The sequence below is a fragment of the Chiloscyllium plagiosum genome, unplaced genomic scaffold (assembly GCF_037043375.1).
Source record: "Chiloscyllium plagiosum isolate Xiang-an unplaced genomic scaffold, Cpla_swu_hap1 HiC_scaffold_11, whole genome shotgun sequence".
Taxonomy (NCBI): Eukaryota; Metazoa; Chordata; class Chondrichthyes; order Orectolobiformes; family Hemiscylliidae; genus Chiloscyllium; species Chiloscyllium plagiosum.
The window spans coordinates 58,054,317-58,068,448 of record NW_028270149.1 but is presented as its reverse complement, the minus strand read 5'-3'; the positions used below and the strand labels follow the sequence as shown (position 1 = coordinate 58,068,448).

Sequence of the window (14,132 nt, the reverse complement as noted above, 5' to 3'; positions counted from 1 at the left end):
CCTTGGGGGGCTTTGCATGAAGGTGAGGGGAGTGGTGTGAGTGCAGGTTTTGCACTAAATAGGAAATGAAGTAAAATGAAAAAATATATTTTCTTTCATTCCATTGTGTAAATGCATCTGTTGGAACTCTGAAGAAACTAACTTAATCACTTTTGAAAAGTTTACTTCCAAATACTGTGGATATAGTTTACAAGAATAATTATTGGGAATAAAATGTGGCTGCACAATCATGCCTTAAAAGTAATACTGCTTTTTTTTTTGTTTACCTTAGTGACAACCACCCTCTGCTGCGATCGATACAGTCGTATTAATCTCTCAAAGACATAGAGTATCATTGGCGCAAGCACCCACTTCCAAGTCTGGAATACAGCAGCAAATTGTAAAAAGAGAGAACAACTAAACAGTTATATTAGTGAATTCCCCAACCAAAAAGCCCATTCTGATTGATGATGTGGGGGTAAACAGCTATGAAATATTTTTCAATATTAATGAAGTAGTCAACGGAGTGCTGGAATTTTCAGCAATCAGTTCACACAAAAGGGTCTGGATTAGATGTTTAAACAGGGGTCTGGAGAGAGTGGTGAAAATGTTTGGGCTGAGCTCATACCCACTTTACATGTTCATCCACAGCCAATTCGCTACTTTGCCTAAAGTGAGTCTTTCCACAACCCCTCCCACCCACCACCAATGGGGTTGGAAGCACACCTCCTACATGCTGCCAGGCAGTTAAATGCCCAGAAGCTCTTTGGTCCCAGCAGCGCCACTGGGAGCGGTGGCCACTGCTGGAACTGCTGTCATCTGCCAATGACAATCAGTAATGGAGCCATAAATGAAAATAATGAAGGCTAGGGTGGGTGTAACATCAAGACCAGGCTGGCAAGTTTGGGAGAGGGGGACAAGGATATGGGGAGTCAGGATCAATTGGGTGTGGTGTGGCAAAACACAGTGATGTGTTCATCTTGAGGTATGGAAGGGCCAGCCTTTATCCAGCCACCGACCAAAGTTGTGAAACCTGGTAGACTGCTCATCTGTTGTTGGCATCTCCTGCTATGATCAGAGGAGTTCCTTAAGCCGCGATGAATTGACCAATTGAAGTCCTCAATTATACCACTGACAGGTGTGCCAATGTCTCCCCCACCAATGGTAAATTGCAGAACCCATAGAACCGTTTCCCAGTTTCCAGCCAACCCTCACCTTGCCTCCTCAGGAAGCAATAAACCCAGCCTAAGAATACTGCACTCTTAATTAGCCTTATCATGACCACAAGATAGCAGAGGACATCTTATGAACCTGCCCATCAGCTTGTAGGAAGCTATTTTAGCCTCCTTTGTGACATTGCAGAGCACAGCTTTCCCACAGGGAGAAAAATAAATAATAATCAAGAATCATTCAAATTAACTTTGTAGTTCATAGCTGTGCCCAGACAGGTGGATCTTATTCATTCTCTGACCTTTTTGTCCAAGGGTAGAATGGCCATGATGTAGAAAGATCTTGAGGAGCAGGAGAAAATGAGTAAATTACTAAAAAAAAAACTCACCATTGGCTCTCCTCCCTCAAACACAGGAATTGGACATTCAGGGATTTTCCCCCACTCCGCTGTGCGATTATGACAGAACATGAAATTGTGTACCTTCATGCTGGCAGCAGTCTGGCGTCGAACAATACGGCTAAAAGAAAAGGCATGCTTCATTTAAAGGACAAATGAGAGAGATGATTATCAGAGAACCAAGCAAATCAGCAAGTAAAGTTAGAAATACCCGCGGAATATAACCATAATACTGTATAGTTGTAACTCTTTTTAAAAGCATCAAATAAAACTATCTTGACAACACAGACTTTTCAAAGTATGTTTGTGGGTTTTCTTTTTGAATTACTAATTAACATAGTACTAAAACAACCATTTGACGTGATAAATTCTGCCATATTGAGATTGGACACAAATATGGGTGTGATGCAAACAAATAAATAAAAACACACGGAAGCCATTCAGCCCCTTGAATTTGTTCTGCTATTCAATAAGATCATAGCTACATCTGTTATTTCAGCAGCCACTTAGAGTCATAGAGATGTACAGCACGGAAACAGACCTTTAGGTCCAACCTGTCCATGCCGACCAGATATCCCAACCCAATCTAGTCCCACCTGCCAGCACCCGGCCCAGATCCCTCCAAACCCTTCCTATTCATATACCCATCCAAATGCCTCTTAAATGTTGCAATTGTAACAGCCTCCACCACTTCCTCTGGCAGCTCATTCCATACACGTACCATCCTCTGCGTGAAAAGGTTGTGCCTTAGGTATCTTTTATATCTTTCTTCTCTCATCCTAAACCTATGCCCTCTAGTTCTGGACTCCCCAACCTCTGGGAAAAGACTTTGTCTATTTATCCTATCCATGCCCCTCATAATTTTGTAAACCTCTATAAGGTCACCCCTCAGCCTCCAATGCTCCAGAGAAAACAGCCCCAGCCCGTTCAGCCTCTCCCTATAGCTCAAATCCTCCAATCCTGGCAACATCCTTGTAAATCTTTTCTGAACCCTTTCAAGTTTCACAACATCTTTCCGATAAGAAGGAGACCAGAATTGCACACAATATTCCAACAGTGGCCTAACCAATTCCTGTACAGCCGCAACATGACCTCCCAACTCCTGTACTCAATACTCTGACCAATAAAGGAGAGCATACCAAACGCCTTCTTCACTATCCTACCTACCTGCGACTCCACTTTCAAGGAGCTATGAACCTACACTCCAAGGTCTCTTTGTTCAGCAATACTCCCTAGGACCTTACAATTAAGTGTATAAGTCCTGCTAAGATTTCTTTTAAGACCTAGCATGAAGGCTATCAGGATCTAGGAACTTGTCAGTTTTCAGTTCTTTTTCAGTCCCTTTTTCTGGTCATTATAATACTTTTAGATTCTACCTCTCTTTCACATCCTGATTGGCGATTATTTCTGGGATGTTATTTATAGGTCTGACAATGAAGGCAGAGGACAAATATCTTTTCTATTCATCTACCAACTCCTTATTTTCCAATTATTAATACCCCAGAACGACATTCTAGAGGATCAATCCTTACTTTTACTTACTCATTCCCTTTTTAAATGCTTTAGAAAATCTTACTATCTGTTTTCACATTTCCAACCAGCTTTTCCTCATATTAATTTCTCCTACTTTTAAATCTGTTAGTTATTCTTTGCTGTTCTTCATATTCTCTCCAATCTTTTGACTTGGCAATCCTCTTTGTAGAATTACATGCTTTTTCTTTCAATTCAATACTCTATTTAATTTCCTGAGTTGACCACATAGATTCATAGAAATGTACAGCATGGAAACAGACCCTTCGGTCCAACTCATCCATGATGACCAGATATCCCAACCTAATCTAGCCCCAATTGCCAGCACCTGGCCCTTATCCTTTCAAACCCTTCCTATTCATATACCCATCCAAATGCCTTTTAAATGTTGCAATTGTACTAGTCTCCACCACTTCCTCTAGCAGCTCATTCCATACACCTACCACCCTCTAGGTGAAAAAGTTGCCCCTTAGGTCTCTTTTATATCTTTCCCCTCTCACCCTACACCTATGCCCTCTAGTTCTGGACTCCCTCACCCCAGGGAAAAGGCCTTGTCTATTTACCCTCTCCATGTCCCTCATGATTTTATAAACCTCTATAAGGTCACCCCTCAACCTCTGACGTTCCAGGGAAAACAGCCCCAGCCTATTCAAACTCTCCCTATAGCTCAAATCCTCTAACCTTGGCAACATCCTTTTCTGAACCCTTTCAGGTTTCACAACAGCCTTCCAAGGAGACCAGAACTGCACGCGATATTTCAAAAGTGGCCAAACCAATGTCCTGTACAGCTGCAACATGACCTCCTAACTCCTGTACTATATACTCTGATAATGGAAAGCATACCAAATACCTTCTTCACTATACTATCTACCTGCGACTTGACTTTCAAGGAGCTATGAACCCACACTCCAAGGTCTCTTTGTTCAGCAACACTCCCGAAGACCATTAATGGTATAAGTCCAGCTAAGATTTGCTTTTCCAAAATGCAGCAGATTATCTGAATTAATCTCCATCTGCTACTCGTCAGCCCATTGGCTCATCTGATCAAGATCCTGTTGTAATCCGAAGTAACCTTCTTCACGGTCCACTACACCTCCAATTTTGGTGTCATCTGCAAACTTACTAACTGTACCTCATGCTCACATCCAAAAAATGTATATAGATGATGAAAAGTAGTGGACCCAGCACCAATCCTTGAGGCACTCCACTGGTCACAGGCCTCCAGTCTGAAAAACAACCCTCCACCACCACCGTCTGTCTTTTACCTTTGAGCCAGTTCTGTATCCAAATGGCTATTCTCCCTGAATTCCATGAGATCTAACCTTGCTAACCACTCTCCCATGGGGAACCTTGTCGAACGCCTTACTGAAGTCCATATAGATCAAGTCTACTGCTCTGCCCTCATCAATCCTTTTTGTTACTTCTTCAAAAACTCAATCAAGTTTGTAGGGCATGATTTCTCCCGGACTATCCCTAATCAGTCCTTGCCTTTCCAAATACATTTATATCCTGTCCCTCAGGATTCCCTCCAACAACTTGCCCACTACCAACATCAGACTCACCGGTCTATAGGTCCCTGGCTTGTCCTTGCCAACCTTCTTAAACAGTGGCAGCACGTTAGCCAACCTCTAGTCTTCTGGCACCTCACCTGTGACTATTGATGATACAAATATCTCCACAAGAGGCCCAGCAATCACGTCTCAAGCTTCCCACAGAGTTCTAGGGTACACCTGATTAGGTCCTGGGGATTTATCCACTTTTATGCATTTCAAGACATCCAGCACTTCCTCCTCTGTAATATGAACATGTTTAAGATGTCACCATCTATTTCCCAACATTCTATATCTTCCATGTTCTTTTCCACAGCAAACACTGATCCAAAATACTGGTTTAATATCTCCCCCATCTCCTGCGGCTCCACACATAGGCCGCCTTGCTGATCTTTGAGGGGACCTATTCTCTCCCTAGTTACCCTTTTGTCCTTAATGTAATGGTAAAAACTCTTTAGATTCTCCTTAACTCTATTTGCCAAAGCTACCTCATGTACCCTTTTTGACCTCCTGATTTCCTTTTTAAGTATACTCCTACTGCCTTTATACTCTTTTAAGGATTCACCTGATGTATCCTGATATATGCTTCCTTCTTTTTCTTTACAAACCCTCAATTTCTTTCATCATCCTGCCTTCCCTTTCACCCTAACAGGAATATACTGTGTCTGGACTCTCGTTATCTCATTTCTGAAGGCTCCCCACTTTCCAGCCGTCCCTTTACCTGCGAACATCTGCCCCCAATCAGCTTTTGAAAGTTCTTGCCTAATACTGTCAAAATTGGCCTTTCTCCAATTTAGAACTTCAACTTTTAGATCTGGTCTATTCTTTTCCATCACTATTTTAAATCTAATAGAATTATGGTCACTGGCCCCAAAGTGCTCCCGCACTGACAACTCAGTCACCTGCCCTGCCTTATTTCCCAAGAGTAGGTCAAGTTTGGCACCTTCTCTAGTAGGTACATCCAAATACTGAATCAGAAAGTTTTCTTGTAAATACTTAACAAATTCCTCTCCATCTAAACCCTTAAAGCTATGGCAGTCCCAGACTATGTTTGGTAAGTTAAAATCCCCTACCATAATCACCCTATTATTCTTACTGATAACTGAGATCTCCTTACAAGTTTGTTTCTCAATTTCCCTCTGGCTTTTACGGGGTCTATAATACAATTCCAATAAGGTGATCATCCCTTTCTTTTTTCTCAGTTCATCCCAAATAACTTCCCTGGATGTATTTCCAGGAATATTTTCCCTCAGTACAGCTGTAATACTATCCCTTATCAATAACGCCACTCCCCCTCCTCTCTTGCCTCTCTTTCTGTCCTTCCTGTAACATTTGTATCCTGGAACATTAAGCTGCCAGTCCTGTCCATCCCTCAGCCATGTTTCTGTTATGCTATGATATCCCAGTCCCATGTTCCTAACCATACCCTGAGTTCACCTGCCTTCCCTGTTAGGCCCCTTGCATTGAAATAAATGCAAATTAATTTATCAGTCGTACCTTTTCTCTGCTTTGTTCCTGCCTGCCCTGACTGTTCGGCTCACCTCTTTTCTCAAGTATGCCAATCTCAGATTGATCTCTTTCCTCACCACCTCCCTGGGTCCCAACCCCACCCCACCTTACTAGTTTAAATCCTCCCAAGCAGCTCTAGCAAGTTTCTCTGCCAGTATATTCATCCCTTCCAATTTAGATGCAATCTGTCCTTCTTATACATGTTACTTCTACCCCAGAAGAGATTCCAATGATCCAAAAATGTGAATCCTTCTCCCATACATCAGCTTCTCAGCCATGCATTCATTTGCTCTATCCTCCTATTCCTGCCCTCACTAGCTTGTAGCACCGGGAGTAATCCAGATATTACTACTCTCAAGGATCGCCATTTAAATTCCTGCATAACTTTCTGTAATCTCCCTTTAGAATCTCAACCATTCCGTTTCCTATGTCATTGGTTCCAATGTGTATAATGACCTCCTGCTGGCCCCTCTCCCCCTTGAGAACATTCTGCACCCTCTCTGAGACATCCTTGATCCTGGCACCAGGAAAGCAACACATCATTCTGATTTTGCGCTGCTGGTGACAGAAACGTCTATATGTGTCTCGGACTAGAGAGTCCCCTAACACAATTGATCTCTTAGAACCTGATGTACCCCTCATTACATTAGGGCTTGTCTATGCACCAGAAAGTTGGCTGTTCGTGCTACATTCCCCTGAGAATCCATCACTCCCTACATTTTCCAAAACAGCATACCTGTTTGAAATGGGGATAGCCACAGAAGACCCCTGCACTACCTGCCTACCTCGCTTGCCTTTCCTACAGTTAATCCATCTATGTGACAGTATCTTTTCCCCCTTCCTGTAATTGCCATCCATCACACTCCCTTGCTCTTGTAAATTCCCCATTGCCTCTAACTGTCGCTCCAACCATTCCATTCGCTGTTAGGATTCATAACCAATGACATTTATTGCAGGTATAATTCTCAGTAACATGTAAACTCTCCCTAAACTCTACTAAAGGCCATGTTTCCTTCTTCCAATCTGCAGACCCAGAAAATAGCAGATGCCACATTTTTCTATTACAATCTTTCTTTCTCACTAAGTTACATGGGAAGTATTTCTGAGAATGTCGGGAACATTAGAAAGAGTTCCATTACTTAACATTGAGTAGCTTGCTTATTTTTGATTATTGGTTTAATAATATTGTGACTGCTTTATCGGTATCCAATTTCTGTCTTTCTGAAGTATTTCCATATGTGCCTGCCACTGCATCTCTATTGACCAAGCTGATAACATAATTTCTCAGTTTACTGGAGCCAGCTATGTCTTCATGGCCTCAACTGCCTTAGTCTGAGATCAACTTTTCTGTTCATAACTTAGTGTGAAATTCAATCATATTTAAGTTCACTGCTACCTAGAAATGCCTCTAATAGAGCTTATTAATTAATCATGTTTCATTGCAAATTATCAGATTTATTATAGGCTACTGTCTGGTTGCATCTAGAACATGTTGCTTGAAGAAACTATTCAACTCTACAAATGTCGCCAGCCTATCTTCAAGTCCAAGTGTACATGGGAAGTATTTCTGAGAATGTCGGGAACATTAGAAAGAGTTCCATTACTTAACATTGAGTAGCTTGCTTATTTTTGATTATTGGTTTAATAATATTGTGACTGCTTTATCGGTATCCAATTTCTGTCTTTTTGCTGACTTTGATACCTGGGCAAATGTGATTTAAGCAATATGTTAGTTGAAGTATTTGGATATGTAGTTTTGCCATGGACTACAGTATATAGAATGCTGACCTTGATTTTAAGTTGGCCTGTGATCCATGCCGGTGGGGGACTTGGGGTGAACAACAAAATTGCTTGGAGAAACTGAGGACTGTAGATGCTGGAGATCAGAGTCGAAGAGTGTGTCACTGGAACAGTACAGCTGGTCAGGCAGCATCTGAGGAACAGGAGAGTCGAGAAGATGATTCATGATGAACAACTTTTGCTCAAAATGTTTACTCTCCTGCTCTTCGGATGCTGCCTGACCGGTTATGCTTTTCCAGCACCACACTCTTCAACAAAATTACTTGTCAGGGTTAAGGGGATTTTGACTTGGGTGTCGATCAAACAGTCGGATATCAGAGTTATTTTGTGTATGTAAGTTAGCTCGCTGAGCTTGAAGGTTTGTTTTCAGACATACTGGGTAACATCATTAGTGAGAATCTCTGGTGATGCGCTGCTGGTATGTCTCACCTCCCTAATTATAGGTCTTGGTTTCTTAAGGTGAGTGATGTCATTTCTAGTTCTTCTTTCGAAGGAAGGTAGATAGGGTCTAAATTGATGTGTTTATTGATGAAGTTCTGGTTAGAATGCCAGAATTCTTGTGTGTCTTTGTTTCATCTGTCCTAGGATGTGTGCATTGTCCCAGTCAAAGTGGTATCCTTCTTTGTCTGTATGTATAGAAACTAGTGATAGTGGGTCATGTCTTTTGGTGGCCAGTTGGTGTTCATGTATCCTGGTGGCAAGTTACCTAGTATGGTGATGAAACATCTGAAAACAAACCTTCAAGTTCAGCAAGCTAACTTAGATACTTATCTATAAATTTTCTCAAAAATAAAGTTATTTTACCCTAAAACTTAATATCCACACTTATATCCTGAATTTCACATCTCTCCAGAAGGTGCTAATGCTTACTGAGTTATAATACCAATAGTCTGCTGTCCACTGTAAACTTGCTCATGTTTGAATTCTATGAATGCATGTAAGACCAGCTGAGTTTTAATCTGCTCTCTGGAAATTACCATATGTGTGCTCACCCAGTGAACAGATATGGCTGGTACTTCATTTTCCTACCTCTAAGCAGTGGTCTACCACTATCCAGAGTAAGGACTGCTAACTCCATGTAAATCAGGGATTGAACCTGCCTCCAAAATTATTAATTGCAGTTGCAGTCCCCATCTACTTTAGAACACTTTACCTTCAACAGGAAATAAAATGACTAAAAATGGGTTATCTGTTCATTATCACATTGCTGTTTGTGGGCCCCTCATTGTGTACAAATTGATTGCTGCCTTTCTTACATTACAACAATGATGACAATTCGAAAGTACTTTGAAACATCCCTCAGTCATAAAAGGTGATCAGGAATCTCAACTGTTTTTAATAAGACATCATCCTACATACCCAATTCCATGGATGACAAGTCCTGCAAAAAATATGACAAAGAGGTGGTGTGTAAACCAGAAGACCTCGAAATATGATCTGCGAATGGTGTCTGTTGAGGATGTGATCATGATGATAAGTGCCAATGTAATAATGACTCCGGTTAGACCAGCCACAGTGGTGAATGCGACATAGGTGGGAGTCTGAGGAGAAGATATACATGTTACTTATAGCTGTATTTACCAAGAAAGTAATAATTATGATTAACTCTGTTTTTCACTCATAATCCTATTGATAAAGATTTGTTATGAGTTTATTGATATTTAAAAAGCCCCCTTTGAAAGTGGAAATTTTACTATAGGGAGCCAAGAGACCTATTACAAAGACTTCTTCCTTAATGGTTTAAATATTTTATTTAGGACCATTCTTTAAGTATGTGTTTGTATAGTGAGGAAATTTGAGGAATAATTTGCACATAAGTGATTAGACCAAATCTCTGACATTTCCGCATGAATGTATTTCTGCTGATGCTAATTGTAAAGACCTGAGCCACTGTACCGCCCTACTACTTTCATCCCACTATGATCCTGGATCAATGAGTTCGACATGCGTTGCGACATTGAACATTTCTTCTGCTGCCTCCGGGCTTTTCCATCAAGACTTCCGCCCACCCTCCGAGGACCTATTCTCCTGCCTCCAACACATCGCATCCACCTGGACACCTCATGCTGGTCTGTTACCCGCTCTTGGCCGCTTCATTTCCAATTGCCACCATGACATTGATTGCCTCAACCTGTCCACACCCCCTCACCTACTCCAACCCCTCACCCTTGCAACATGCAGCCCTCCACTCCCACCTCTCCAATCCCAACATCACCATCAAACCAGCAGACAAGGGAGTGCTGTGGTAGTTTGATGCACCGACCTCTACACCGCCGAACCCAGGCACCAACTCACAGTCACTTCCTCCCACTGCCCCTTCGACCACGACCTCACCTCCCATCAACAATCTCATCACCTCAGGGGATCTCCCACCCACAGCCTCCAACCCCATCATCTGGGAACCCCGCACTGCCCGATTTTACCTCTTAACCAAATGCACCACACTCTTCGACTATGCTAAGGTCAGTATTGGGAAGGCTAAGAAATGACATAATTTGTCATTTGATGTAATGAATAAGAAGTACTTGTGGGCAACACTCTTAAAACCCGATAACATTTAGCAGCTGACATTTTTCTAGAGTATTTCCTCCTTTAGGGACTTTCCATTGGATTGCCACCACCAAATTATTATTGAGTAACCCCTCCTGGTTTATGTAATTCTTGATTTATTAATGAGATTTTTATCTCCATTTCTTATTGCTGCTGATGATCAGAGCTGGTGGATTGGAATGAGCTGTGTAATGAAACCAGTTTAGCAACATTGTCCTATTTCTGATGATGTGGATGAATCCAACTTCACTCAGGGAGGATCTTGCCCTCAGTGGAGCTCTGCTCTTGAGTGGCCTGTTGGCGGGGGAGGGAGGGAGGGGGAATACTTTTATCAATATCTACATTTATGACACAAATAGACTTCTCTGATTCTCAGAGCCACACTCCAAAACTACCAATGTAGGTTAGATTACTTACAGTGTGGAAACAGGCCCTTCGGCCCAACAAGTCCACACCGACCCGCCGAAGCGCACCCACCCAGACCCATTCCCCTACATTTACCCCTGCACCTAACACTACGGGCAATTTAGTGTGGCCAATTCACCTAACCTGCACATTTTTGGACTGTGGGAGGAAATCAGAGCACCTGGAGGAAACCCACGCAGACACGGGGAGAATGTGCAAACTCCACACAGTCAGTCACCTGAGGCAAGAATTGAACCTGGGTCTCTGGCGCTGTGAGGCAGCAGTGCTAACCACCGTGTCACCGTGCCGCCCACATGCTGAATGTATTATCATTCAGCATTTAATACTATTTATGGAAAATCCCAGTTGAGAGTTAATTGCTATATCGAATTGTGCAAGGGTTTTAATAACAAATTAAATAAACACAATTATGAAATGGAAGGGTGTGGGTAAAGAACAGGAATTGCACTTAGATTCTCTGACTCTGAGGAGGAATGAGAGTAGAGATATCGATAGGACAGGTACAGACAGGTTCCTTCACGACTGACAGTCCTCTTCTTCTTAGACAATGATCATGCAGCATAATTGTTCACTGTTACACAGACTTAAAATGCCCTTGCACAGACATTCAAAATTAGATGGCTAAAGAATGGGAAAGCTGGTTTTAAGGAGGTTTTTCATTTAAATAATCGCACTTCAAAGAGGATTGGTTTATTTTGGATCTTACAGCATTGTATTTTCAAAACAATTTAATGTTTTATGTAGAGAAAACAAATATTGAATGTGGCAAGACAATGATGGGTTAGTCACCTATAATGACATTATTTTGTTAAGTTCCGATCTATTTACAAGTAAGTACTTCTTACCGTTGTATCTGACCTGATCGGATTTACCCAGAGGCTGTTGTTGTTCCCAAGTCGGGACAGTACAGCATCCAGGGTGTCTTCATTTGACTGCTGACTGTTGTTGAACCATTCAAAATTCAGTAAGTGTGCCACAATATGAATTGCTGCAGGAACAAGTTGAGCAAATGATGAAGACAGAAAAAGGTGGTTCTTCTCTTTTCCTGATCAAAGCTTCAAGAAAACCCTGACTGCAGATGAATTGATTGATCATATTGCTTCTTTGTGGAACCATACACACAAACTTGCTTTAACATTTTTCTAATCAATAGACCTTATGACAGCTCTCTGGAGCAGGTGGGATATGAAGTCAGGGCTTATGGCTCAAAGATACGGACAATACCAATGCACATCAAGAGCCGTTCACAAATTGCTTTACAATATATCCAATCATTTCTGATGGCTCATGTTTTAATTAGACTGATTATATAAATTATTTCCTATATCTGAGCATTTATGCAGTTGCTCCTGTTGTCCAGAGTTGTTGTGGGCAACAGTTAATCAAAAATAAAAGACCAATTTTCCTGTTGTAATGTCACAAAGCAATCAATTGCACTAGGGAAAGCAGGTGTAGTAAATTTGATTTGCTTTTCAATCCAAAACTTCAAGGAGTGCCGTTGATTCTGCTACAGCAGCAACTTCCATTCAATCTGACTAAACGTTTTGACAAAGACAGTCTTCCCAAATACTTCAAATATAGAAGCACAGAGGTCTGTAGCACAGAAAATGCCCCTTTGATACATCAAGTTTCTACTGTCAATTTAAGGTGAGAGGGGAAAGATTTTTAAGTAGAGAGAGGAAAGATTTAAAAGGGATCCGAGGAGCAACTTTTTCATGGTGGTGCGTGTATGGAATGAGCTACCAGGAGAAGTGGTGGAGGCTGATAAAACTACAGCATTTAAAAAGCATCTAAATGGGTACATGAATAGAGGGATATGGACCAAATGCTAACAAATGGGACTAGATTTATTTAGGATATCTGGTTAGCATGGATGAGTTGGACTTAAGGGCCTATTTCTATGCTGCATATCTCTATGATTTGATGACTCTAAATAAACTAATCCCATTTTCCAGGACTTGCTTGGCATCACAAATGAATAGCAAAATACTTCTCAGATGTTATAAGGCTTTCTTCGGGTACAATCCTTACAGACAGTGAGTTCAAGACTCCCATCACCCTCAGGATGAATTCTTTTTCTTCAATTTGAAACTCCTGCCCTTCCCTTATGTCCAAGGCCCCCGGTCATTATCCTCTCCATCAAAGGTGAAACATTCCTTCCTGTCTATCTTAGCTATGACTCTCATAAGTTTCTACATCTCAATGATGTTTCCCCTCAGTCTCCCCTGCTCCAATGAAAACAACTCCAGACTCTAAAATCTTCCAGCAACATGGGCTGGGCAGGCGTCACAGACTTTATCAGCAAGTGTGTGGAGGACTGCACACTGAGGAAGTTAATCCGGGTGTTCCCCAACAGGAAACCCTGGATGAATCAGGACATACAGAACCTGCTAAAACCCAGGTGTGAGGCCTTCAGATCAGAAGACCCACTCAAATATAAGGAATCCAAGTATGACCTTCGCAGAGCCATTAAGACAGCCAAGGACCAATACTGACACAAACTAGAGACCCAGACAGACACCAGGAGACTATGGCAAGGACTGAATGACATCACAGGTTCTAAAAAGAGACGGTGCAAGATAGCAGATGATGGCACATCCCTCCCAGATCGTCTCAATGCCTTCTATGCTTGCTTTGAGTAGAATTTTGGTGGAGAGGTAACACCTATTCCGACAAGTCCTATCCCAACAGTCACTACATCAGAGGTCAGATCAGTTTTCCTTCATGTGAATTCAAGGAAAACAATGGGACCAGACGGAGTACCGGTCCGTGCACTCAGAGCATGTGCAGGTGAACTGGTAGAGGTCTTCTTGGACATCTTCAACCTCTCCCTGCAGCAGGCCACTGTCCCTGCCCGTTTAAGAGGGCCAACATCATCCCTGTGCCTAAGAAAGCTCATGCAGCATGTCTCAATGACTACCGCCCAGTGACCCTAACCTCGGTGGTCATGAAATGCTTTGAAAGGCTGGTCATGGCATTAATCAAATCCAGCCTCCCTACTACTCTTGACCCACTCCAATTTGCCTATCGGACCAACAGATCCACGTCAGATGCCACATCACTTGCCTTTCACTCCTCCCTAGAACATCTTGACACCAAAAATAGCTATGTAAGAATCCTATTCATTGACTACAGTTCAGTCTTCAATACTATTATCCCCTCCAGACTGATTACTAAACCTAGTGTTCTCGGACTAAGCCCCACTCTCTGCAACTGATCCT

At 42.0% G+C, this 14,132-nt stretch overlaps 1 protein-coding gene across 2 annotated transcripts in view; it reads right to left on the bottom strand.

Annotated features, from left to right (window-relative positions):
• LOC122557176 (NADPH oxidase 2-like) overlaps window positions 1-14,132 on the bottom strand; it is a 40,449-nt gene that overhangs the window by 9,561 nt on the left and 16,756 nt on the right. For both annotated transcript variants that reach the window (XM_087992103.1, XM_043704575.2), the window contains exons 5-8: window positions 11,757-11,899; window positions 9,295-9,476; window positions 1,538-1,667; window positions 267-359 (exon numbers count right to left, since the gene is read on the bottom strand). In XM_087992103.1, coding sequence (XP_087848229.1) covers window positions 267-359; window positions 1,538-1,667; window positions 9,295-9,476; window positions 11,757-11,899 — 548 coding nt within the window. The remainder of the gene's footprint in view (window positions 1-266; window positions 360-1,537; window positions 1,668-9,294; window positions 9,477-11,756; window positions 11,900-14,132) is intronic.